The sequence below is a fragment of the Hemitrygon akajei genome, chromosome 25 (genome assembly GCF_048418815.1).
Source record: "Hemitrygon akajei chromosome 25, sHemAka1.3, whole genome shotgun sequence".
Taxonomy (NCBI): domain Eukaryota; kingdom Metazoa; phylum Chordata; class Chondrichthyes; order Myliobatiformes; family Dasyatidae; genus Hemitrygon; species Hemitrygon akajei.
Genome location: NC_133148.1, coordinates 6,197,743 through 6,224,273, shown reverse-complemented (window position 1 = coordinate 6,224,273; position 26,531 = coordinate 6,197,743). Strand labels below are relative to the sequence as shown.

General features: G+C 45.2%; 1 protein-coding gene across 6 annotated transcripts in view; it reads right to left on the bottom strand.

Moving 5' to 3' along the window:
* Positions 1-26,531, bottom strand: part of LOC140716340 (reticulon-1-A-like) — a 161,869-nt gene that overhangs the window by 39,210 nt on the left and 96,128 nt on the right. For 4 of the 6 annotated variants that reach the window (XM_073028977.1, XM_073028978.1, XM_073028979.1 and 1 more), the window contains 2 exons: positions 13,828-14,035; positions 9,064-9,202 (listed from right to left, as the gene is read on the bottom strand). In XM_073028977.1, the coding sequence (XP_072885078.1) occupies positions 9,064-9,202; positions 13,828-14,035 (347 nt within the window). Of the gene's footprint in view, positions 1-9,063; positions 9,203-13,827; positions 14,036-23,190; positions 23,311-25,178; positions 25,335-26,531 lie in introns of those variants that run through there. The other 2 variants (XM_073028981.1, XM_073028982.1) reach the window with 2 other exon arrangements.

Here is a 26,531-nt window from a genome sequence, read left to right as displayed (position 1 = left end):
GACTTTGTTTTAGTCCAGACTAGTACTGACGTAATGATGTGGGAACTGCCTGGTACTACTGGGGCTCAAGGAGAGGGGTGGCCATACCTTACGAGAGGAGGAGAGCGTAGGAGAGTTGGCCGAATTGCAAGTCGAGTGTCTGGTAGATGGGGAGGAAACTTCAAAGACAGGGTGCTCTCGTTTATGTGGAGCGAGGGGAAGGAGTGATCTGATTTAGAATGTCTAATGAGTCCACCAGCGTGGAGTGAGAATTCTGAGTTGGTAGCGGCCCTTACCTCCCTGGCGAACAAATGGAAAAATGCCCAGGTTCAAAGTCCTAGTTATCGTAGCCTGTTCTCAGGAACGAAGCCCACCCCGAAAGGGGAAGAGGAGTGTGAGACAGGTGGAGCAGACCTCTCAGTTGTTAGATGAGTGGCAGGTCTTTGATGATGTAAAACAGCAGTGATTGGTTGGAAAGTTTGAAAGGGTGGGCCACTGACAGAATGAAAGCCACTTCTGTGGCCTACATGCAAGCAATAGAAAAGGTGTTTGGTGTGATGGGAAGGCCACTGGAGCTCATGAAGGGGTTTCAGAACATGTGTCAGGAGGAGGGGGTGAAGCTTTCTGCTTACATTTTTCGGCTGGAGAGACAGCCAAATTGCTTGTGTGTAGAGGGGCCATTCCGACAGCTGAGGTGGATCAGTTAAGAATGGACCAAACAGCGAAAGGTGCCCAGTCCCAGAATCTGATCACTTGGGGTGTCCGACTGTCTCGTAAGACATGCCCCCTCATTTGTTGAGCTGATCAGAGAATATGAGAGGAGGAAAATGTGTCAGAAGCATGGGACGCCTCCATCAGCAGGGTACAATCCTCAGTGGTGGTCCCCTGCATGAAGTGACCACGGATAGCTCACCCCGGAGAGTGGTAGAGGAGATTGTGGCAAAGTTGAGAACTGGGATATCCCGTTTGTTATCAGCAGGTGTGCCCCCCAGCCCCCTCCTCCCTGTATGATGGAGCTGACAGTGAGGCAGACCCTCTAAGGGACTGGACTATGCAGTCAGGTTCTCTCGAGAAGGGGAGCGACCTGTATTGTCTGTTATAACTGTGGTGAAGGGGGACACTTCAGGTGGGAGTGTGAACGATGGGAAACCCCTCAGAGAGTGAGCTCCCAGGTACCTAAGCAGACAGAAATGCTGGGAAAACTTAAAAGAGACCCAGTTAGGGGAAGGCCTGACACTTTGTGGGGGGACATATTCCCAGCAAAATATCAAATAACACCCTAAAGCAAAAAGCCCTATTCCTGAAGGCTTAGTGGGGCCAAGGAGCGATATGGATAGAGGGTATTTATGCTAGAGCCATACTTCACACAGGCTCACATGTCACTTTGCTGTATCAATGAAACATAGAAAACCTACAGCACAATACAGGCCCTTCAGCCCACAATGTTGCACCGAATATTAACTTACTTTAAAAATTACCTTGGGTTACACATAGCCCTCTATTTTTTGAAACTCCATGTACCTATCCAGGAGTCTTTTAAAAGACCCTATCGTATCCGCCTCCACCACCGTCACCGGCAGCCCATTCCACGTACTCACCCTTCTCTGTAAAAAAAAACCCTTGACATCTCCTCTGTACCTACTTCCAAGCACCTTAAAACTATGCTCTCTCCTGTTAGCCATTTCAGCCCTGGGAAAAAGCCTCTGACTATCCACATGATCAATGCCTCTCATCATCTTATACACCTCTATCAGGTCACCTCACATCCTCCATCACTCCAAGGAGAAAAGGCCGAGTTCACTCAACCTATTCTCATAAGGCATGTTCCCAATCCAGGCAACATCCTTGTAAGTCTCCTCTGCACCCTTTCAATGGTTTCCACATCCTTCCTGTAGTGAGATGACTAGAACTGAGCACAGTACTCCAAATGGGGTCTGACCAGGGTCCTATATAGCTGTAACATTACCTCTCTGCTCTTAAACGCAATCCCACGATTGATGAAGGCCAATACACCATATGCCTTCTTAACCACAGAGTCAACCTACGCAGCAGCTTTGAGTGTCCTTTGGAGTTGGACCCCAAGATCCCTCTGATCCTCCACACTGCCAAGAGTCTTACCATTAATACTATATTCTGCCATCATATTTGACCTACCAAAATGAACCACCTCACATTTATCTGGGTTGAACTCCAACTGCCAATTCTCAGCCCAGTTTTGCATCCTATCAATGTCTCGCTGTAACCTCTGACAGCCCTCCGCACTATCCACAACACCCCCAACCTTTGTGTCAACAGCAAATTTACTAACTCATCCCTCCACTTCATCATCCAGGTCATTTATAAAAATCACAAAGAGTAGGGGTCCCAGAACTGATCCCTGAGATATACCACTGGTCACCATCCTCCATGCAGAATATGACCCATCTACAACCACTCTTTGCCTTCTGTGGGCAAGTGAGTTCTGCATCCACAAAGCAATGTCCCTTTGGATCCCATGCCTCCTTATTTTCTCAATAAGCCTTGCGTGGGGTACTTTATCAAATGCCTTGCTGAAATCCATATACTCTACATCTACTGATCCACTTTCATCAATGTGTTTAGTCGCATCCTCAAAATATTCAATCAGGCTTGACCTGCCTTTGACAAAGCCATGCTGACTATTCCTAATCATATTATTCCTCTCCAAATGTTCATAAATCCTGCCTCTCAGGATCTTCTCCATCAACTAACCAACCACTGAAGTAAGACTCATTGGTCTGTAATTTCCTAGGCTATCCCTACTCCCTTTCTTGAATAACGGAACAACACCTGCAACCCTCCAAGCCTGCGGAACTTCTCCCGTCCCCATCAATCATCGCCAGAGGCTCAGCAGTCTCCCTCACTTCCCACAGTAGCCTGGGGTATTTCTCATCTGGATCCAGTGACTTATACAACTTGATGCTTTCCAAAAGCTCCAGCACATCCTCTTTCTTAATGACAATATGCTCAAGCTTTTTAGACTGCTGTAAGTCATCCATACAATTGTCAAGATCCTTTTCCACAGTGAATACTGAAGCAAAGTATTCTTTAAGTACCTCTGCTATCTCCTCTGGTTCCATACACATTTTTCTACCGTCGCACTTGATTGGTCCTATCCTCTCACATCTTATTCTCTTGCTCTTCACATACTTGTAGAATGCCTTTGGGTTTTCCTTAATCCTGCTCACCAACGCCTTCTCACAGCCCTGTCTGGCTCTCCTAATTTCATTCTTAAGCTCCTTCCTGCTAACCTTATAATTTTCTAGATATCTATCATTACCTAGAGTTTTTGAACCTTTCTTAAGCTTTTCTTTTTTTCTTGACTAGATTTACAACAGCCTTTGTACATCATGGTTCCTGTACCCTATCATCCTTTCCCTGTCTCATTAGAACATACCTATGCAGAACGTCACACAAATATCCCCAGAACATTTGTCACATTTCTTCCATATGTTTCTCTGAGAACAGCTGTTCCCAATTTATCCTTCCAAGTTCCTGCCTGATAGCTTCATATTTCCCCTTACTCCAATTAAACGCTTTCCTAACTTGTCTGTTCCTAATGTTATGGCAAAGCATTCATTTTACAACCGGTATCTGAGGCATTTACCATTGACGCCACTCAGTGCACTAGAGATCTGGGGTCTTAGTGTGGGTGATTATCTGTACAATGGTTATTTATTAGTGAAGCTGGACGTTTCAGAGGCAGATGTGGGAGTGGCTAAGGCCCTTGATACATTAGCACTGGTTTCCAGACCCCATTGAGAGGGGCAGAGTTTCAATTCTTGTGGGGACAAATACTACTATATTGAGGAGGCTAATGGGAGCCTGCAAGGAGAGAGCTGGAGAGATTTTTCTGAAGACATTGTCCGTTCACTCAGTGCCTTGAGCTGCTTTCAAGGAAGTGTGTGGTTGCACTGTGCCAGATAATGAGTTTAGATGAGGGACTGTGTAGTTCACCCAGTCAAAGCCAAGGGAAGTAGGAAGAGTGATGGGAAATCCCAAATTTCCTGGAATGCCTGAGGGCTGAGGTCCTCTTGGTGGATGCTCCAAAAGACCACAAAGAGGAATCGGATGTGCCTGCTGGGGTACTGGTGAGGCCTGAACTGCAGAAGCCCTCAGTTGTACAGGTGAACAGGATGACAGTGAGTGTCAGGAACACTACGAAGACGGAGGTCACGTCCAAGCGGGGCATGCCCTGGCGCACCTCATCCCGGTGGCAGTAATGTCTAGTGTCTCTGTTAGAAAAGCCAGGGAGAAACCACCTGCAAAATGGGGAAAGTTGACTGCTGAGTCATTAAAGTTTGGGGATTCCCCAGTACCAATAGGTTCGAAGAGGAGGTTGGCAGAGAAGATGATGAAGCTGGAAGGTGTCTTTTCTACTGATGAGTTTGATGTAGGTTGTTCCAAGCGCACACACCATACTATCCGGGAGACCAAGGACACCCCGTTCAGAGAGCGACTGGCCCCTGCAGAGGTGGAAGACGGTCGGTTGAAGGAAGCGGGATCATCACTGAGTCCCGAAGTCTCCATGCAACTCCAACAGCAGTGGCCAGGAAGAAGAATGGGAAGGTACTGATGTGTGTGGGCTATAGGACTCTGAACAGGCACACCGTTTCTGACCAGCATATGGCCCCGGAGGTTGAAGATGCGCTGGTCTGCCTGAATAGTGTGAAGTGGTTCAATGTGCTGGATTTGAGGAGTGGATATTACCAGATCACCATGAGTGAGGCTGACAAAGAGAAAATGGCATTTATATGTCCACTGGAATTCTTCCAGTTCAAACAGATGTCCCAGGGCATATTGGGAGCCCCTGCAAACTTCCAGCGTGTCATGGAGAAAACGGTGGGGGATATGAACTTGCTTGGGGTATTGGTGTATCTGGATGACCTTATAGTGTTCGGGTCCATCTTGGAGGAACATGAAGCTGCTGGGCTGCCTGAAAGCTGAAGGGTTAAAACTTTCCCTGGACAGCTGCCAGTTCTGCAAGATGTCTGTCAGCTATGTTGGGCACATAGTCTCATGGGATGGGGTAGCTACATCCAGCTAAGATCGAGGCAGTTACCACTTGGCCAAGACCCCAGACTGTGAGCGCTCTGCGCTCATTCCTCGGGTTCTATGGTTACTATCGAAGGTTTGTAGAGAGTATCCTAGACCTTCGGAGCATTTTGGAATGAGGTGGGATATGAAATATGAAGAGGCCTTTCAGGTGCTGAAGGAGCTGCTGACCCAGGCACCTGTACTGGCTTTCACAGACCCACAGTTGCCGTACGTACTGCATATGGATGCTAGCAGGGAGGGCTTAGGGGTTGTCTTGTATCATGATCAAGACACCGGGCTGAGACCTGTTGCATTTGTCAGCCAGAGTTTGTCGCCCTCTGAGAAAAACTATCCCAGGCACAAGTTGGAGTTTCTGGCGTTAAAATGGGCTGTGGTGGAAAATTTGAATGACTACCTCTATGGTGCCAAGTTTGAGGTGAGGACGAACAACCCCCTAACTAATATTCTGAACTTGGTGAAATTAGATGCCACAGGCCATTGGTGGTTGGCGGCATTGTCTGCCTATAATTTCAGCCTGAAGTACCAGCCAGGAAGCAGAAACATTGATGCCGATGCTTTGTCCCGACGTGCGCAAGAAGGACTGGACAGGGACGAAGAATGGGAGAGCATTCCTGCCTCAGGGGTGAAAGCCATGTGTCAGTTTGCCATCATGGTGAAGGCAGAGGGAGGGCAAGGACAGGATCCAGCGGTAAATCAATTGGGAGTGTCTGATGGTGTCATTCCACAAGCTTACTGTAACCTGACTGCTCTGAAGACAAACCAGTTACCGGAATTGAGTCCTGGAGAAGTAGCAGCTGCTCAGCGAGATGACCCATTTGGTCAGCGGTTGAAAAGGGAGACTTGGCCCAAGCCAGAACAAAACACACTACAGTGCCTCCATTACTGAGAGAATGGCCCAGCATGGAGTTGAGGAGCCAGATCACATCGCCTCCGGACCAGTCTCAGCATTTCCAGCTGGTTCTGCCTGAGAAGTATTGGAGGATTGTGTTCACTTCATGATCATTCTGGACATTTGGGGGTTGAAGGGACCTATGGATTGCTCAGAGATCGGTTCTACTGGTCCCGAACGAAGGTGGAGGTCGAAGACTACTGCAAGTTGTGCATTCGATACATATGGAAAAAGAGGGCTGCTTTGTTGTCCCACTTGAAGAGTGCATATGGATTTCCTGTCAATAGAGCCAGATGTCTGCCACATGGCAAATGTCTTAGTCATCAAGGATCACTACACTAGATATGCACAAGCTTTCCCTACCAAGGATCTTCGCAAGTTGACTCTATGGTTAAGAAGACGTACGGTGCATTGGCCTTCATTAACCGTGGAATTAAGTTTAAGAGCTGAGAGGTAATGTTACAGCTATATAGGACCCTGGTCAGACCCCACTTGGAGTACTGTGCTCATTTCTAGTCAGGAAGGATGTGGAAACTATAGAAAGGATGCAGAGGAGATTTACAAGAATGTTGCCTGGATTGGGGAGCATGCCTTATGAGAATAGGTTGAGTGAATTCGGCCTTTTCTCCTTGGAGTGGCGGAGTATGAGAGGTGACCTGATAGAGGTGTACAAGATGATGAGAGGCATTGATCGTGTGGATAGTCAGAGGCTTTTTCCCAGGGCTGAAATGGCTAACATGAGAGGGCACAGTTTTAAGGTGCTTAGAAGTAGGTACAGAGGAGATGTCGGAGTACATTTTTTTACGCAGAGAGTGGTGAGTGCATGGAATGGGCTGCCGGCGATGGTGGATACGATAGGGTCTTTTAAGAGATTCCTGGATAGGTACATGGAGCTTAGAAAAATAGAGGGCTATGGGTAACCCTACGTAATTTTAAAGTAAGTACTTTTTAAAGTAAAGTAAGTAAGTAAGTACAAGTAAGTACACAGCATTGTGGGACTAAGAGCTTGTATTGTGCTGTAGGTTTTCTATGTTGTAAGGATCAGAGGGTGTCCATGGTGGCCAAAGTGTTATGGGAGAAGTATTTCATTTATTATGGCCCCCCCAGGTGGATACACAGTGATCAGGGACGGGATTTTGAGAGTAGGCTCATACATGAGTTACTGGGCATGCTCAGAGTCGAGAAGTCGAAGACTGCGCCTTATCATCTGCAGGGTGATCCCCAGCCAGAGAGGTTTAATTGGACCTTGCTAGACATGCTTGGAAGCTTGGAAATCAGCAAGAACAAGTAGAGTTAACACATTGGACATCTGGTTCACTGCTCCAACTGTACATGAAATGAAGCTACCAGATACTCACCATATTATCTGATGTTTAAGAATGAGGTGAGGTTACCCATCGACCTTTGTTTTGGGACTGACGAGTAAGTCCTACCACTGAAGAATTATCTGAAGTATGTGTCTGATATGAGAAGGGAGCTAAAAAAGGCTTATGAATTTGCTGAGGCCGTGGCTGCCAAGCAGAATCAAGGAAATAAGAGGAGGTATGATCAAAAGGTTAGATTTTTCCAAACTCTTGCCGGAAGACCGGGCCCTCATGAGGAATTTCAGGCTACCTGGAAAGCGTAAGTTGGCTGACTACAGGGCAGGTGCGCCATATGTGATGGGGAGTCAGATGCCAAACATATCAGTTTTCCGGGTGAAACCAGAGGATGGGAATGGGCCTGTCAAGAGACTCCAGTGGAACTACCTTCTACCTCTGGGACAAGAGGTGCGGGTTGACCCAGAGTCTGACCTGGACATCACACCTTGTAAGTGAACTCTGCAATGACCAACAGGAGAGGTTAGACCAGCCCCTACCCCTGAATCAGATAAGGACTTGGAGGATGAGGAAATGGAGGTGTGGTAGGTGCTGCCTTTTGCTAGCTCCCCACTGATTGATTAAATAGCTCCCAACCTTTCTCACGCCGTCAGGTGAAATCAGGGTGTGGAGTGTGGAGAGACTGGGTTTCAGTGGGATCATGAAAGGGATGAAGCGGGGTTCAGCCAAGTGGCAGAGCAATCCGAGCTGCAGGACATGAGTGATAGACTGGGGGAGGCCTCGTCATGTAGACCAGAAGTATCCCAAGGAGAGTCTGAACCTGAAGAAGTCGATGACGGATAGGGAGGTCTCAAAGAATCAGGAGACAACCGGTTAGGCTGGCCTACGTAGCACCAGGGGAACAGAATCGCCTTGGTGAGCTGTGTCACTGTCATTTACACCTAGGTTGGACTTTGTGCTTTGTATGAAGGGGAGGCAAATTATCTCAATGTCATGACTAATTTTGGTGGGGGGAGAGAGTAACACCCTGGGAAAGGTTTCACTGCTAATGTAATGGTCTTTCTATAGAAGCAGTGTTTGGGTTTTGGTTAGAGATAACGGGCGCTTTGGAAGGTGAGCTGTCCGATGAAGGGAATGTGTTTTCGTGTTATGTGCCTGACACCAGTGCAAACTGGGTCTTTTATTAGCAGGAGATGAAAGGAGAAGATGCCGGAGAGAAGAGGTCATAGGACTCGACCCGGAGCAGGACCATGATCTGAAGATGCCCGGGGAGATTGAAGGAGGATTGGCAAAGGGGAAACCATGAGCTCCAACTTGTGCACATTCGACTGTTTCACTAAAATGGGCTCTTTTCTTTTTTTTTGCTTTTTCTTTACTAACCCTTTATTCAAATTAAGAATTATAAAACTAAATTGTTTAATTGCATACAGTCTACCGTCTGTTATTTCCTGGTACTTATTTGTAACAGGGTAACACATCACGCAGCATCCACACAAACAGGGGGTTTCAGTGTGGGCTTACACGTCAATCTCACACATTTGGCGGAGCCAGAGATTGTCTTTGCTAGACTTACGTAGCTGACGGAACCAGTGTTATTCAGTGAAAGATCCATCTGCACCTGTACTGTACCCCAGTGATATACAGTGACAGACCCATCCCAACCAGTAATATAGCTTGCAATATCTGATCCCTGAACACTACCATTCCAGGAACCTCCTTCTCACTCTGGAAATCAGCTGCCTCTTGCTACTGCATGATTCTGCCCTTGAAAATAACCTGCTCAAATACCCACATGCTCACCTTCAGAGAATCCAGCAGGTCTTCAACAAGGATGAGCCGGCGGAGGTGGTTGACAGTGCTGGTCAGGTAAGACACCAATGTTTCTGAAGATTTCCGTAATTGCTCCTGGGTGAAGCTGATGTCCAAATCTAGGTAACTCCTGTGCAGAGGGAGGGGTATGCAGAAATGTGAGAGGGTGGTGAGGCAGTAGAAGTGTGTTGGAGGGGAATGGATGAGAGATAGGATGGAAGAGAGAGGGGGGAGGATGGGGAGAGAGAGGAGAGTGGGTGAGAAGGGAAGCCAAGAGATGGGGTAGAGAGACAGGTAGGGAGAGAGATGGGGAGAGAAAGGGAAGGAAAAGGCAAAGGGTGATAGAGTTAGTGAGAGGAAGGGAGAGAGACAAAGGGAAACAGTGGTGAAGGGGAAAGAGAAAAGGTCAAAGAAAAAAGAAGTAGAGATGAACAGTTAAAGATAGAAACACATGAGTAGAGAAAAGATGAGAAAAAAGTGAGTGAGACGAAGACAGAGAGAGAGGAAAGTACATAGACAATGCAGGTGAGAGCAGGGGAAAAGGTAAGGGATAGTGAAAAACACAGAAGGAGACAGAGACAGTTGAGAGGGAGAAGAGGAGGCATAAATAGGTGTAGAGAGAGTGGTGAGGCAAGGAGAAGCTGAGAGATGGAGAGGTCCAGGTGAGGGAGAGAAGAGAGGAGAGCAGCCACTTGCATAAGACACTGGGGGATGGGAGGGGAATTAGGTGTATCTGGAGAGCAATAGGAGCCAAACCCCTAGGAGTGGGAAACCAAAGACCCCTAAATCCCAAGTGATGGTCAGTGCTGGGACCCAGCCCTGTTAGCATCCCTGATCTAAGGCAAATGTCTTGTAAAATATTACAAATATGACCACTTGAACAACAAACTAGTTTGACCATTAATGAAACCGGTCTGACAGCGGGCATTCAAATCAGTTTTGTTCCACTTTTGAGAAGGATTTAGTTCTGTAGTTTTGAGCTGGGTTTGATGAAAACAAATCTCATTCCAAATCTGTGGAGAATCAAGCACGGATAGACCTGACACTGGAAGATGACTGGGAAGGTGCAAGAAAACCATATCCTTATCCTTGGATGGGGGGAGTCAAGAACAAGGGACACAGCCTGATCATCGGAGACTTGCTCCCTGGGGTTTGAGTCCAAAAACCCTGATGTCACTGGTTGGGCCAATTGTTGCAGTCTATTCCAAACTCCACCCACCCCCTCCTACAGCAGGAGGTTATGAGGATCTTGCCAGGAGTTTTCTAATCTGGTGTTACTGACAGACAACAACAACCATGCATTTTACATCAGTAAAACCAATGAATTCATTGGGGACTTCAGGATGGAAAGTTGAGGGAACCCACAGCCACATCTTCGAGAGATCAGCAGTGGAAAAGGTGAGCAGTTCAATTGCCTGGGTGACACCATCTCTGAAGATCTATCATGGGTCCAACGTATTGCTGCAATTACAAACCACCTTACAAAGGTGACAACACCATATTTCATGAGGAGTTTAACGATACTTAGCACGTCATCAAAGACAATCGCAAATTTCAGCAGATGTACTGTGAAGAGCATTCTAACTGGCTATGTCACCGTCTGCAATGGATGGGCCACTGCACAGAATCAGGAAAAGCTACAGAAAGTTGTAAACTCAGCAGCTCCATCATGGGCACTAGACTCCCCAGCACTGAGACCACACCTTCGAAAGGTGATGCCTCAAAAAGGCAGCATCCATCATTAAGAACACCCATCACCCAGCGTGTGCCCTTTTCTCATTGCTACTGTTACACCCTGGAAAAGGTTTCACAGCCAATGTATTGGTTTTTCTGTAGCAGCAGTGTTTGGGTTATTGCTAGAAATAACGAGGGCTTTGGAATGTGCACCATCCAATGAAGGGAGTGTCTTTTTCTTGTTGTGTGCATGAGAACAAGGTGATCTGGGCCTTTTGTTTGCTGAGAGATGAAGAGAGAAGACTCCAGAAACGAGGGGTCATAGACAGCAGGTTGGAGTGGACTTGAAGTGGGGCCGGGAGTTGACGAAGCCCAGGGAAATCGATGGAGGACCAACGTAAGGGAAACCGTGAGCTCCAACTTGTGCACATTAGATTGTTTCATTAAAATGGGCCCTTTTTGTTTTTCTCTACTAACCCTTCAGTCAAATTAAAGCTAAATTGTTCAATTTCATATGGTGTACTGTCTGTTATTTTGTGATAGTGATTTGTAATGGGGCAACAGATCATATAACATCCACACAAAAAGAGGTTTTGCACATCAGATTTCACAAGTTTGGCGGGGTCAGAGACGGTCTTCCTAGACTAATGCCGCCGGCCAAACCTGAGGGTTACACTACCATCAAGGAGGAGTGACAGAAGTCTGAAGACATGGAGGAACAGCTTCTCCTCCACCATTAGATTTCTGAATGGACAATGAGCCCATGGACACAATCTCACTATTATTCCCCTCCCTTTTAAGACCATAAGACATAGAAGCAGAATTAGGCTATGTGGGTCATCGAGTCTTCTCCACCATTAAGTCTTGGCGGATCCTCTTTTCCCCTCCTCAGCCCCACTTCACAGCTTTCTCCCCATAACCTTTGTTGCCATGTCATCAAGAACCTATCAATCTCAATGACCTGGCCTCTACAGCTGCCTGTGATAATAAATTCCACAAATAAACCACCCTCTGGCTAAAGAAAAATTTCTGCATCTCTGTTTTGAATGGACGCCCTCTATCCTGAGGCTGTGCCCTCTTGTCCTAGACTCCTCCACCATCCCACCATGGGAAACATCCCTTCCACATCTACTTTGTCCAGGCTTTTCAATATTCCAAAGGTTTCAATGAGATCCCCCATCATCTTTCTCAATTCCAGCCAGTACAGACCCAGAGCCATCAAAGGTTCCTCGTACGATAACCCTTTCATTCCCGGAATCATCCTTGTGAACCTCCACTGATCCCTTTCCAACACCAGCACATCTTTCCTTAGATAAGGAGCCCAAAACTATTCACAATACTCAAGGTGAGGTGTCACCAGTGCCTTAAAAAGCCTCAACATTACATCCCTGCTCTTGTATTCTAGACATCTTGAAATGAATGCTAACATGGTATTTCCTTTCCTCACCACTGACTCAACCTGCAAGTTAACTTTTAGGATGTTCTGCACAAGGACTCCCAATTCCCTTTGCATATCAGATTTTTGGATTTTTTGCCCGTTTAAAAAGTAGTCTGCACATTTATTTCTACAACCAAAGTGCATGATCATGCATTTTCCAACATTGTAACAATCTCCTAATTTGTCTAAGTCCTTCTGCAGCCTACCTGTTTCTTCAACACTGCCTGCCCCTCCACCAATCTTTGTACCAAATGCAAATGTGCCAACAAAGCCACCTATTCCATCAGCTAAATAATTCATACACAGCATAAAAAGAACTGGTCCTAACATTGATTCCTGTGGAACACCACTAGACACTGGCAGCCAACCAGAAAAGGATCCTTTTATTCCCACTCACTGTCTCCTACCAATCAGCTAATGCTCTAACCATGCCAGTAACTTTCCTGTAACACCATGGGCTCTTAACTTGGTAAGCAGCAACATGTGTGGCACCTTGTCAAAGGCCTTCTGAAAATCCAAATGTACAACATCCACTGCAGCCCCTTTATCTATCCTACTTGTAATCTCCTCAAAGAATTCCAACAGGTTAATCAGGCAAGATTTTCCCTAAAGGAAACCATGCTGATTTTGTCCTATCTTGCCCTGTGTCACTAAGTACTCCATAACCTCATCCTTAACAATTGATTCCAACATCTTTCCAACCACTGAGGTCACGCTAACTGGTCTATAATTTCCTTTCTACAACTTTTCTCCTTTCTTAAAGAGTGGTGTGGCATTTGCAATTTTCCAGTCCTCTGGCACCATATCAGAGTCCAATGATTTTTGAAAGATCATTACTAATGTCTCTGTAACCTCTACTGCTACCTCTTTCAGAACCCGAGGGTGCAGTTCATCTAGTCTGGGTACTTATATACCCTTAGGTCTTTCAGCTTTTTGATCACCTCCCTTGTAACAGTAACTGCACTGACTTCTCTTCCCTCACACCCTTCAACACCTGACACTGCTGGTGTCCTCCACAGTGAAGATTAATGCAAAATACTCATCTGCTATCTCCTTGTCCCCTGTAATTATTTCTCAGTTAAAAAAAATTATTTTGCATTGCTATGTACCATGGCCACAAAACAACAAATTCTGTGACATTTATGACATGAAGTTTGTTGTTTTGCAGCAGCTTTACATTGCAATGCATAATAATAAAAACTGCAAATTACAATAACAAGTATAAATAAAAACAAAAACTAAATTAAATAAGTTGTGCCAAAAGAGAGGGGAAAATACTGAGGTAGTTTTCATGGGTTCATTATCCATTCAGAAATCTGATGACAGAGGGGAAAAAGCTGTTCCTGAAATGTCTTCAAGCTCCTGTACCTTCTTCCTGATAGCCCTTTGAGGCATTGTCCTTTGAAGGTGCATTCCTGATGTTGGGGAGGCTAGTGTCCATGGTGGAGATGGCTGAGTTTACAACTTTCTGCAGTTTTTCCTGATCCCGTGCAGTGGCCCCTCCATACCAGATGGTGATGCAGCCAGTAGCTCAAGCACTAGGCTCCGATCAGCCAGCCGTTGAATCAGGTTAGGGGATGAGGGCAGGGTAGTAATGGTCTAACTGAACTTTGGAGGGGTTGAGTCCTGGGGATGGTACTCACTGGAATGGATGGACTTCCTGTGTTTTGTAGATCAGGTGTAAGATGGATGTGTAGAGTCGCAGACAGATGGTGACGGAGAGCACAGAGAGGGCCAGGTAAGCCAGCACGCTGATACTGCTGAACTGGGTGAGGGAGAAGAGAGTGAGGATAATGGCACCGAATAGGGTGCCTGTCTTCTTCACGTCCTCCCAGTACAGAAGATCAATTACTGCAGGGTAAAAACGAGAGAGAAAAACATCAGTAAAAATTCACCACTAAATCAACATTCCACATAAACTGAAGCATTAACTCTACTTCTCTCTCTGCAGCTGCTGCCTGACCTGATGAGTGTTGCTAATATTTTCTATTTATACTCCACACCTTTCTTAATCCTATATCAGTCAAAGTCATAGCAACTCTATTATCAAATATGTATATGGTACCATACACTCAGTGTCCACTTTATTAGGTACACCTGCTTGTTCATTCAAATATCTTAATCAGCCAATCATGTGGCAGCAACTCAATGCATAAAAACATGCAGAAGTGGTCAAGAGATTCAGTTGTTGTTCAGACCAAACATCAGAATGAGGAAGAAATATGATCTAGATTACTTTGACTGTGGGATGATTGTTGGTGGTTGACAGGGTGGTTTGAGTATCTCAGAAACTGCTGATCTCCTGGGATTTTCAGTCTCTAGAGTTTCCAAAGAATGGTGTGAAAAACAAAAATCATTCAGTGAGTGGCAGCTCTGCAAGTATGAGCTCTGCTCGTATGTATCTCTGCAAGGCTGTAACTCGAAATGCAAGCTGGCGTTTTCAATTGAGGGTGAATGAAACTAGAATAAGAAGTTATATGTTAAGAGTGAAAAGTGAAATATTTAAGGAGAACTTCTTCACTCAGCAGGTGGTGCAAGTATGCAATGAGCTGACAGTGGAAGTGGTATTGTCGGGTTCAATTTCAACATTTGAGAGAGGTATGGATAAGTCTACGAATGAAAGTGGTATGAAGGGCTATAGTCCAGGTAGTTGATGGGAGTAGGCAGAATAACATTTCAGCATGAACTAGATGGGTTGAAGGACCTGTTTCTGTGATGTTGTGCTCTGACTCTATAGCTCATTCTTTCAGCCTCTAGAATCAATTTCTAACAAAGAGATCATAGCCACAAAACCATATAAACCATATAGCCATATAACAATTACAGCATGGAAACAGGCCATCTCAGCCCTTCTAGTTCGTGCTGAACGCTTACTCTCACCTAGTCCCACTGGCCCGCACTCAGCCCATAACCCTCCATTCCTTTCCTGTCCATATACCTATCCAATTTTACTTTAAACGACAATACTGAACCTGCCTCTACCACTTCTACTGGAAGCTTGTTCCACACAGCTACCATTCTCTGAGTAACGAAATTCCCCCTCGTGTTACCCTTAAACTTTTGCCCCCTAACTCTCAACTCATGTCCTCTTGTTTGAATCTCCCCTACTCTCAATGGAAAAAGCCTATCCACGTCAACTCTATCTATCCCCCTCATAATTTTAAATACCTCTATCAAGTCCCCCTTCAACCTTCTACACTCCAAAGAATAAAGGCCTAACTTGTTCAACCTTTCCCTGTAACTTAGGTGCTGAATCCCAGGTAACATTCTAGTAAATCTTCTTTATACTCTCTCTATTTTGTTGATATCCTTCCTATAATTCGGTGACCAGAACTGTACACAATACTCCAAATTCGGCCTTACCAAACCAAACCACCACACCAACAGAACCACTCCCAACTAATGGTAGATGGAGCAGCCCCCACTGTGATTCGCTCTAGCTGTCCTCAAAGATTTGGGATCCACTGGTGCATGCAGCTATCAATCAAGATTTTGGGCTCAGGAGGAAGTCTGTGAATCCTATCCACAGAGGTGGTGGGATCTATGGACCCCAGTGGACTCTGCAGCTATCTGACCCCAAGTGAGAAGGGAGGGACCCAACCCTCAGGAAAATGCAAATTATCAGCTGGGGAAGGCACTTCATCCCTTCAGACCACTCTGCTATTCCATAAAGTTCATGGTACAGTATTGCAATTTGTTTATTATTATCACGTACCAAAATACAGTGAAAAGCTTCTGTTTACATGCTATACATGAGCATATTGAGATAGTAAGAAGGAAAATTAAATAAGGAATAAAATGTTACAGAAAAGGGGATACAAACAGAAGTGCAAGGGCCACAATGAGGTAGACTGGGAGATCAAGAGTCCAGCATTTAGCAATGAGAAGTCCATTGGAGTGCCTGATAACAGTGGGATAGAGCTGTCTTTGAGCGGCTGATCTAATACTTAACTGCAAAGTTGAAAGTAAATATACTATCAAAGCAGGTGTACATGTCGCCATACGTATAGATCAAGAGAGAAAGCTACTCACAGGTCTGTGTTTAAAATAGGAGTGTTCACATGCTTACAGCAATTTTCTGCTCGGCCCAGTCAAATTGGGATCGAGAGACACTACTCACAGGGCTGAGAATGAGATTTTTAAAATGAGCGTTCATGGGCTTTCGGCATTTTTCGGCAGCCCAATCAAATTGCAATTCATTATCAAGGACATGTGAAAACAAGGCGGGGCAGGCCATTGTTAGAGTGGACTGGTGTTAGAGTGGGGAGTCTGGCTCATCAGAGTTAGGTGTGGTAAGTATCTGGTAAGTTTCGTCTTCTTCATTCTACCTCTGTTAGTGCATAGGTATTGCATTGGCAATAGCTTCTGGGCTGTGTTGTGTTGTGCTGTTTTGTTTGTGTGAGATGTGGGAATTCTGGGAGACCTCCAGCCTCCTGGATAACCATATCAGCACCAGATGTACTGAGCTGCAGCTTTACAGAGGCGTGTTAAGGAACTGGAGCTGCAGCTCATATGGCAAACTGAGAAGGTGATAGATAGGAGCTGCAGGGAAGTAATCATTCCTAATTCCTAATGGGGGAAGCCATAGCGATCGGTTCTATGGCATGAGTCTGGTGTGACTCAAGGGAAGAGAAGAGAATGGCAGTAGTGATAGAGGATTCCATAGTTGGAAGAGTAGATACAAAATTCTGTGGATGTGAACCTGGCTGCCTACCAGGTTCCAGGATCAGGGATGTTTTGGATCGGGTCTATGGCATTATAAAGGGGGAGGATGAGCTGCTAGAAATCTTGGCACATTGTGGCACCAGTGACATAGATAGGAAAAGGGAGGAGGTCCTGAAGAGCGAATTTAGGGAGCTAGGTAGAAAGGTGAAAAACAGGACCTCCAGGGTAGTAATCTCTGGATTGCCGTCTGTGCCATGCACCAGTGAGGGTAAGAATAGGATGAACTGGCAGATAAATCCGTGGCTGAGGAATCAGTGCAGGGGGCAGGGTTTTAGATTTTTGGATCACTGGGATCTCTTTGGGGGAAGGTATGACCTATACAAGGAGACTGTCAGAAAGGACAGGCAGATGATAGGGCAAAACTATGCCAGTGTAACAGGGGCAGAAAATTGAAAAGGGTGATGAATACAGAACTGAAGGTGTTGTATTTCAACGCACACAGTGTATGGAATAAGGTTGATGATTTTGTAACGCAGTTAGAGTTTGGCAGGTATAATGTTGTGGGCATCACTGAGTTGTGGCTGAAAGAAAATCATAGTTGGAAGCTTAACAGCTTAAAGATACATGATTTATCAAAAAGACAGGCAGGTAGGCAGAGGAGGTGGTATTGCCTATTGGTAAAAATGAAATCAAATCTTTAGAAAGAGGTGACATAGTATCAGAAGATGTGGAATACAGGTCTCTGAACAGTAGCCAGGATGTGGGCTACAAATCACGATGGGAGATATAAACTGCATTCAAAAGGGCAATATTATGACAGTCATGGGGGATTTCAATATGCAGGTAGACTGAGAAAATCAGATTGGTATTGGATTCCAAGAGAGAGAGAATTTACAGAATGTCTACATTGTGGCTTTTTAGAGCAGCTAACCAGATTTGATTAGGGATCTTAAGATAAAGGACCCTTAGAAGACAGTGATTATAATATGATAGAATTCACCTTACAATTCACCTTGAGAGGGAAAAGCTAAACAGTATTATAGTGGGGTAAAGGGAACTACAGAGGCATAGAGAATAGTTGGCCAACCTTGATTAGAAGGAGACACTAGCAGGAATGACAACAGAGCAATTAATACTGGAGTTGCTGAAGCAATTCAGAAGGTGCAGGATAGATACATCCTAAAGAAGAAATATTCTAAAGGCACAATGAAACAACCAAAAAGTAGAAAAGAGGGCATATAATAGAACAAAAATTAGTGGGAAGTTATAGGATTGGGAAGCTCTTTAAAAACCACTAGAAGGCAACTAAAAAATCCACAAGGAGTGAAAAGATGAAATATGAAGTTAAGATAGTCTCAAAGAGATTACCAAATGTTTTTCCAGACATAAAAAGTGTAAAAGAAGGCAAGAGTAGATATTGGATTGCTGGAAAATGACGCTGGAAGTGTAGTAATGGGGACAAGGAAATGACAAACCAACTGAATATGTATTTTGCACCGGTCTACACTGTGGAAGATACCAGCAGTATGCCAGTTTGAGGGGGCAGAAGTGAATGCAGTTTCTATTACTAGAGAGAAGGTGCTTGGGAAGCTGAAATGTCTGAAGGTAGTTAAGTTATGTGGGCCAGATGGACTAGACCAGAGGGTTCTGAAAGAGGTAGCTGAAGAGATTGTTGAAGCATTAGTAATGATCTTTCAAGAATTGCTAGATTCTGGCTTCATTCTGGAGGACCGGAAAACTGCAAGTGAGGCACGCAGAAGAAAGGAAATTATAGGACAGTTAGCTTGACTCAGTTGTTGGGGAGATGTTGGAGTCAATTGTTACGGATGTCTCAGGCTACTTGGAGGCACATGATCAAATGGGGCAAGGTCAGCCTGGTTTCTTTAAGGGAAGAATTCCAACAAGTTTGTCAAGCAAGATTTTTAGGGGAAAATCTTGCTTAACAAACCTGTTGGAATTCTTTGAGGAAATAACACGCAGGATAGACCAAGGAGAATCAGTTGATGTTGTGTACTTAGATTTTCAAAAGACCTTTGACAAGGTGCTAAACATGAAGCTGCTTAGCAAGATAAAAGCCCATGGTATTACAGAAAAGATACTAGCATGGATAGAGAATTGGCTGATTGGCAAGAGGCAAAGAGTGGGAACAAAGGGAGCCTTTTATGATTGTGACTAGTGGTGATCCGCAGGGGTTAGTGTTGGGACCACTTCTTTTTACGTTGAGCGTCAATAATTTGGATGACGGGATTGATGCTTTGTGGCCAAGTTTGCAAACAATATGAAGATAGATGGAGAGGCATGTAGTATTGAGGAAGCAGGGGGGCTACAGAAGGTCTTAATACAGATTAGGAGAATGGTCAAAGAAGTGGCAGATGGAATACAGTGATGGGAAGTATATGGTCATGCGCTTTGGTAGAAGGAATAAAAATGTGGACTGTTTTTTAAACAGGGAGAAAATTCAAAAATCTGAGGTGCAAGAGGACTTGGGAGTTCTTGTGCAGGATTCTCTAAAGGTTAACTTGCATGTTGAGTCAATTATGAAGAAGGCAAATGCAATGTTAGTATTAATCTTGGGAGGACATATAAACAAGGATGTATTGCTGAGGCTTTAATTAGCATTTGTGAAGCCTCACTTGGAGTATTGTGAGCAGTTTTGGGCCCTTTATCTAAGAAAAGATTTGCTGACATTGGAGAGGGTCCAAAGTAGGGTCACAAAAATGATTCTGTGATTAAAAGATTTATCATATGAGGAGCACTTGATGGCTCTGAGCCTGTACTCACTGGAATTTAGTAGAACAGGGGGACTTCAGTGAAACCTACCAAATGTTGAAAGGCTAAGACAGACATACTTTATTGATCCCGAGGAAAATTGGATTTTGTCACAGTCGCACCAACCAAGAATAGTGTAGAAATATAGCAATATAAAACCGTAAATAATTAAATAATAATAAGTAAATTATGCCAAGTGGAAATAAGTCCAGGACCAGCCTATTGGCTCAGGGTGTCTGACACTCCGAGGGAGGAGTTGTAAAGTTTGATGGCCACAGGCAGGAATGACTTCCTATGCCGCTCAGTGTTACATCTTGGTGGAATGAGTCTAAGACAGAGTGGATGTGGAGAGGATGCTGCCTACAGTGAACCAAAGGGCACAACCTCAGAATAAAGGGGTTCATTTAGAATGGAGATGATGACAAATTTCTTTAGGCAGAGGATGGTGTATCTGTGGAGGATAGGTCATTGAGTGCTATTAAAATGATGGTTGATAGATTTTTGATAAGTCAATGCAGAGAAGGCAAGAAAATAGGATGGAGAAGGAAATGGATCAGCCATGATCAAATGGTGGAGCAGTCTCAGTAAATACAATATTCATGAAAGATTACATCCAGCAGGACAAACAACTAATGCAAAAAAAAACTGTGCAAATACAAAAGGAATGGGAAATTAATAAAAAAGCAATAAAGATTAAGAACACGTGAGGGAGTGTCTTTGAAATTGAGTCCAGATGATGTGAACATTTCAGTGATGAGGCGAGTGAAGTTATCCACTCTGCTTCAAGAGCCTGATATTGGAGGAGAATTAACTGTTCCTGTACCTGGTGGTGTGGGTCCTGAGGCTCCTGTACCTTCTTCCTTAAGGAATCAGTGAGAAGATAGCATGGCCTGAATGGTGGGGATCATTGATAATGGATGCTGCTTTCTTGCGGCAGCACTCTTTGTAGATGTGCTCAATGGTGGGGAGGGCTTCACCCATGATGGACCTGGGTTTACTGACTACTCTCTATAGGCTTTTCCATTCAAGGGCATTGTTATTTCTGTACCGGGCCATGATGCAGACAATATTCCACCATGCATCTATATATGTTTGTCTACATTCTCACCTACCACTGGAAACCTTTCTCACTTATTGAGTATTGATCCCCCTGTACTTTAAAGATATTCAAAGACTCTATTGTTAACAACCTTGATGGGAGTTCCAAAGACTCCCAATTGTCAGAGAAACAAAAGTCTGAGGTGACATCTCAGACTGAAATGGGGATTGGTTATTGCTAAACATTTCTAGATTCTCCCACAAGTGGAAGTACCCTCTCCACTCTCAGCATCACAGGGTGGGAATTCGTAGCAGGTACATGTCTAACAAGCAAAGTCCATTCCTGCCAATCAACCTTATTTAGAGGCGCTAAGTAGAAGGAGCTGCCACAAAGATCTAGACTATGGAATTGAATTTGTGGACTGGAGATCAATTGGTAACTTTCTCCCTAACCTATGGCTTCACATCCCAATCCAGGAGAAGGAGCACAAGAAATCCAGGCCAGAACTTCAGAACAGCTCAGGAGAGCTACATTCCTAGAGAAGGCGTCTCACAGAGAAGATTTTCTTTTATTGATCAGACTTACTTATTTTAGCTTCTATTGTGAGTTTGGAAGCATTTCAAACCATCAAGTCCATGTCAACACTCATTGACCAAATTTTCCACTTACTTTGTCTGTTGTCCATTCCTTTTTGCATTTACCTCTCCTCAACCCCTACTACTCACCTAGACCAGGGATAACTTATAGGGAATAATTACACTACCAACATATCTTTGGGATGAGGAAAGAAAGTGGGAATACCACACAGTCACAGGAAAAACAAGAGAACTCCACACAGATAGCTCTGGAAGCCAGGACCAAACCTAGTCACTGGAAATGTAAGGCAACAGATCCACACTTTCCAATGGACATTAAATATTGCAGTCTCCTGAGGAGATCTCTCCAGCACCGTGTGTCAATACAAAACCTTGGCACTAAAACAAACGAGAAACTGCTGGAGGACCTCAGTGGGTCAGGCAGCATTGGTGGGGGGGAAACAGACAATCTACCTCTCAATTCAAGACAAAAGGTCTTGACTCAAATTGATTTCTCAGTTTGAGACAAAAGTTCTTGATTCAAATTGATTTCTTAGTTTGAGACAAAGGTTCTTGACTTAAATTGTTGTCTGTCCATTTCCCCTCACAGAGCAGTTTGACCTGATGTGTTCCTTCAGCAGATAGTCATTTACTCCAGATTCCAGCATCTGCAGCCTCTTGTGTCTCCACCTTGATGCTGCTGTGGGATAAGACTAGAAGAGACAGAAGCAGAATATTCTGCCATTGAATCATGGCTGGTTTTGTTTTTTCTTTTTTCAACCCAATCATTCTCCCACCTTCTTCCCAAAACCCTTAACCCTTTGCCAATCAAGAATTGTCCAATCTTTGCCTTAAATACCCCCAATGACTTGGCCTCAAAAGTCCTCTGTGGCAATTAATTCCACACACTCACACCTTCTGGCTGAAGAAATTCCTCGTCACCTAAATTCTAACGGGATGTCCCTTTATTCTGAGTCTGTGCCATCTGGTCCTAGATTCTCCCACTAACAGGAACACCCTCTCCATGCCCACTCTATCCAGGCCTTTCAGCATTCCTGGGATCTTGCCATGTTCTATATGAGCACGCATCATAAGTTACTTCACTGGCTGCAGAGCATGTTGGGAGGTCAAAGAGAAGGAAATATGTTCAGTGGACACCATGGTAACATAATGGTTAGCTTGATGCTATTGCAACTCAGAGCATTGGAGTTCGGAGTTCAATTTCAACATCCTCTGTAAGGAGTCTATATATCCCCCCTCATGGAACGAGTGGGTTTTCTCTGGGTGCTCCGATTTTCTCCTGTTTAGTAGTTCAACTGGTCAACGTAAACTGTGCTGTGATTAGACCAGGGTTAAGTCGAGGTGTTGCCGGGTGGTGTAGCTCGAAGGGCTGATTCTGTGCTGTATTCCAATAAATAAATAGTAGTGATAATGTAATCACGCCTTTCAGAGTCAAGAACATTCAAGTTCTCTGCATCCAGTTTCACCAGAGGATCCTTTGTAACTCAAGCCTTGAGACCTCTGGGACTGGATATCTGGTTGAGGGCGGTGTTTCGAATTAGGAGCTATGATTAGCCTGGTCACTGGGGCAACAGCTGGGGCTTGGTTGCTGGCATGACAGCTGATTCAGATCGGGTTGCAACGAATGAGATAAGCTTCCGCCAGGCCAGCACAGATGGAGAGAACAGTGAGAGGCGCAGCAAGGGAAATGAAAAGACAGAAAAAAGCACCATCATAGGCGATTCTACTCAATGAGAAACCCTGGGTTGGCGCAGTGGGGAAGCATGACCACCACCAGCAACACCCCTACCCCCTGCCCCAGGTGTCTGTGGCAGGTTGGAATGAGCCGACAGCCAAACATACTGCTTTTGCCAGGACTGACCTCCCCAAATCGAGTTGTGCCCCTGTACTACAGTTCCCCAAAGTCCAGCAGATAGGAGCCATGAGGGAGAACTGACCTTTCCATCCCATCTCTGCACTGCCTTTCTTCGGCCCGTGGTCTCCAGGAGCAGCTCCAGAGGACAGACAACGTCTGCCAGTGGCTGGGACTGAGAACCTGTACCGAGACTGCCTCCCCACCTCCTACCCATATCCCTTCCCCCACCCCCACCTCGCCAGGGCATGTTAACCCCTTCTGATCCAAGACTCCTCTCAGTGCAAATGCTCACAGCCAAGGCTGAGGTGTCTCATTTCTATAGCATCTCTCTTACATCCACAGGTTGTTTGCAACAGATTAAGAAAAGAAAACATTGGTCAGGCAGCATGCATGGGGGGGGAGAGAGAAAGCACTGAAGTTTCAGTATAGTGACACTTTGTCACTGAGAATTCACATTAGATCATTCCAGTTTTCAACATCAAACAATAATTCTGTTTCTGTCTGTCCACAGACACTGCCTGGCTTGCTGAGTACTTCCAGCACTTTTTCACAGGCAGTTGGTTATGCTTCATATCTGCAAGATGATTGGAATTTTAATGCCCCACATTCATCACCTTCGCATTTAATCAACTCACTCCAACAGACTGCAATAACCATAGTAACAGGTTACCGTGTTACAAGACGCAATCTCCATTGGACTATGATAACCACGGTAACAGGTTACCATGTTACAAAACGCAACCTCCATCAGACTGCAATAACCATAGTAACAGGTTACCATGTTGCAAAACGCAATCTCATCGGTCTACAATAACCATGGTGACAGATTACCATGATCACAGCCTGATCTCCACCAGATTGCAGTTATCATAATTAGTTACCATGGAGACATCCCATTTCCCTCATCAGATAGCAGTTAACATGGTCTGAGAGACAGAGATCTATTTCCTCCTCGGTGTGAGCCAACCTGGCTCTGTGAATGAGGGGTTAAACTCTTCTCAATAGGGCAGGCAAGGAAGAAAGGACCTGGCAGGAGGCATTCAGTTCCCTCCCTGGAGAGGCAAGTGAAGCAGGGTGACTGACTGTAGCAACACCACAGGAAAAGAGGCCTGAAGCAGGCAAGGAGAGCTAAACTGGATTAGTCGATCTCAGGGGAACTCCCACCTGTTTCCCAGGGTCTTGGCCCCTCCCTCAGCAGCCAGTATAAACTCTCTGTCAAATGGTCCTGTCAATGCTGTGTCCTCTTGTCTCCGCTCCTCCCTGTTAGTTTCACCTCCCTACTGCACCTTCTTTCATAAACTGTAAAACCCCCTCCAGTGTTGCAGCAGTTCCTGCCCCACTGGTTGGTGACCCTCCCTTGTTCTCTCCCTGACTCTGCCTCATCACCCCCTCCCAGCCTTTGCCTTGTCTGTCTCTACCTTTGTGGGCATCGCTCTCTCACTGTCTTTTTCTTTCTTTATTTCTCTCTCCCACTTTTCTCTAATATTTTCTCATGAGATTATCTGCTACCCCCTACATCTCTCGGTCTCCCTGTCTCTTTTTCTGCTATCCTCTTTGTTCTATTCCCCCTTTTTCCTGCCTGTTTCTTTCTGACTCGCCTTGTGACAGTCTCTTCCTTTCTTTCCCTGTCTCTCAATCCCATCTCTCTTACTATCTTTGTGTTTTACTGTTTCTCATTCACTCCATTTTTCTCTATTTCTTTCTCCTTTATTCTCTTACCATCTCTGTGCTACCCACTTTGCTACATCTCTGTGCTACCTCATCTCTTTTCTTATGTTTGTGTGTCTCACTTTCTCACTGACAGAATATTGTCAGTCTCTCTTTCCTTCACCCTCTCCTTATCAGTTTCTCTCTCTCTCTCTCTCTCTGCTTCCTTTTTCCTTCCCCTCTCTCTCCTCCCCTCCTGCATTTCCCTCTCTCCCTCTCACCCGTCCTTCCTCCTCTATCCCACCCCTCCCCCTCTCTCCATGTCTCACACTCCCTGCGTCTCTCTCTTTGTTCTGTGGCTCCCTTTGTCTCAGCTTCCCCAACCATCTGTCCACACCATTCACCATGAGTAGCACTCCATACCCTTTTCCCTATGAAGGATCGAGTTCCACACGCTCTCCATCCCGGGACACTCGGATCGGACCTCCATTGGCAGTTTTGGGTGCTGCAGTGGAAGCTCTCTGGGCAGGGCTGGGGTTGTAAATCTCCCTCCTGATGCTGGGGCTGACCCAGACCAGCCAGCTTTGTGAATGCTGCAGTATCCTCTGCCACCAATCAGGTCGCAGATGGAGTGTTGCCTGGCAACATCCTTCTTCCAATAATGTAACCCTTTCAGCGCTGCAACTTTTTTTCTTTGATTCTCAGAACATCAGTGTAATAGTGTATTTGGCCATGCTGTCCATCGTGGCTAGGTTTGGGATCTTCAAAAGAGCTCCACAGCACAGAAGCAGGCCACTCAGCCCAACTAGTCCATGCCAACCAAGATTCCCATCTAAGCTAGTCCTATTTGCTCGCATTTGCCCCATATTTCTCCAAACCTTTCACATCCATATACCATCCAAATACCTTTTCAATGTATACCTGCGTCAACTCACTCCATATACTGACCACCCTCTGGGAGAGAGAGTTGTCTCTCAGGTTCCTATTAAATCTTTCCCTCTCACTCTAAACTCTAAAATTGTATAGGTATATGGACAGGAAAGGAATGGAGGGTTATGGGCTGAGTGCGGGTCAGTGGGACTAGGTGAGAGTAAGCGTTTGGCATGGTCTGGAAGGGCCGAGATGGCCTGTTTCCCTGCTGTAATTGTTATGTGGTTTTATATGGTTTATATGTGTAATAGAGTTGTAGAGCAGGGAAAATGAGCACTCAGCTCAATTTGTCTATGCCAGACAAGGTGCCAGTTATCTTTTGTAACTTCTAAACATAAAACTAACTGAAAGGAAAACATGGAGTGGGGGATAACATGTCTGCTTTGGTCTTACTTTAGTGATGTGGTGGTGTACTGAGGCATGCCATTCATGTACTTTGTACAGATAACCCACAACGAATCATGCAAACAAAGAAAGCTCAGCCAACAATATTATTGAAATATTAAATACACTACACTCCCCCCGCTCAGCTATAAACTGAAATTCAACATAGAATGCATCCCAGCTTTCTCTCTCTCTCTCTCTCTCTCTCTCACGCACGCACGCACACGCACATTTCTTACTCTTGTGGAATAATGCCTTTCCCTGACTTGGGGGGGGGGGGGAATGGGAGGGTCTCCTATTGACAGGAGAGATGTGGCTGTGAAACAATCTCAGGTTCTGGGGGCTCCTCCATGGTTGACTCCAAGACTTCAGGAGGTGTTTCTGACAGCTCTGGACATTTTCTTCTCCAACAGTTGACTCTTCTCTCCTCTACTGATCAATTGTCTGGCAAAACCCACATGC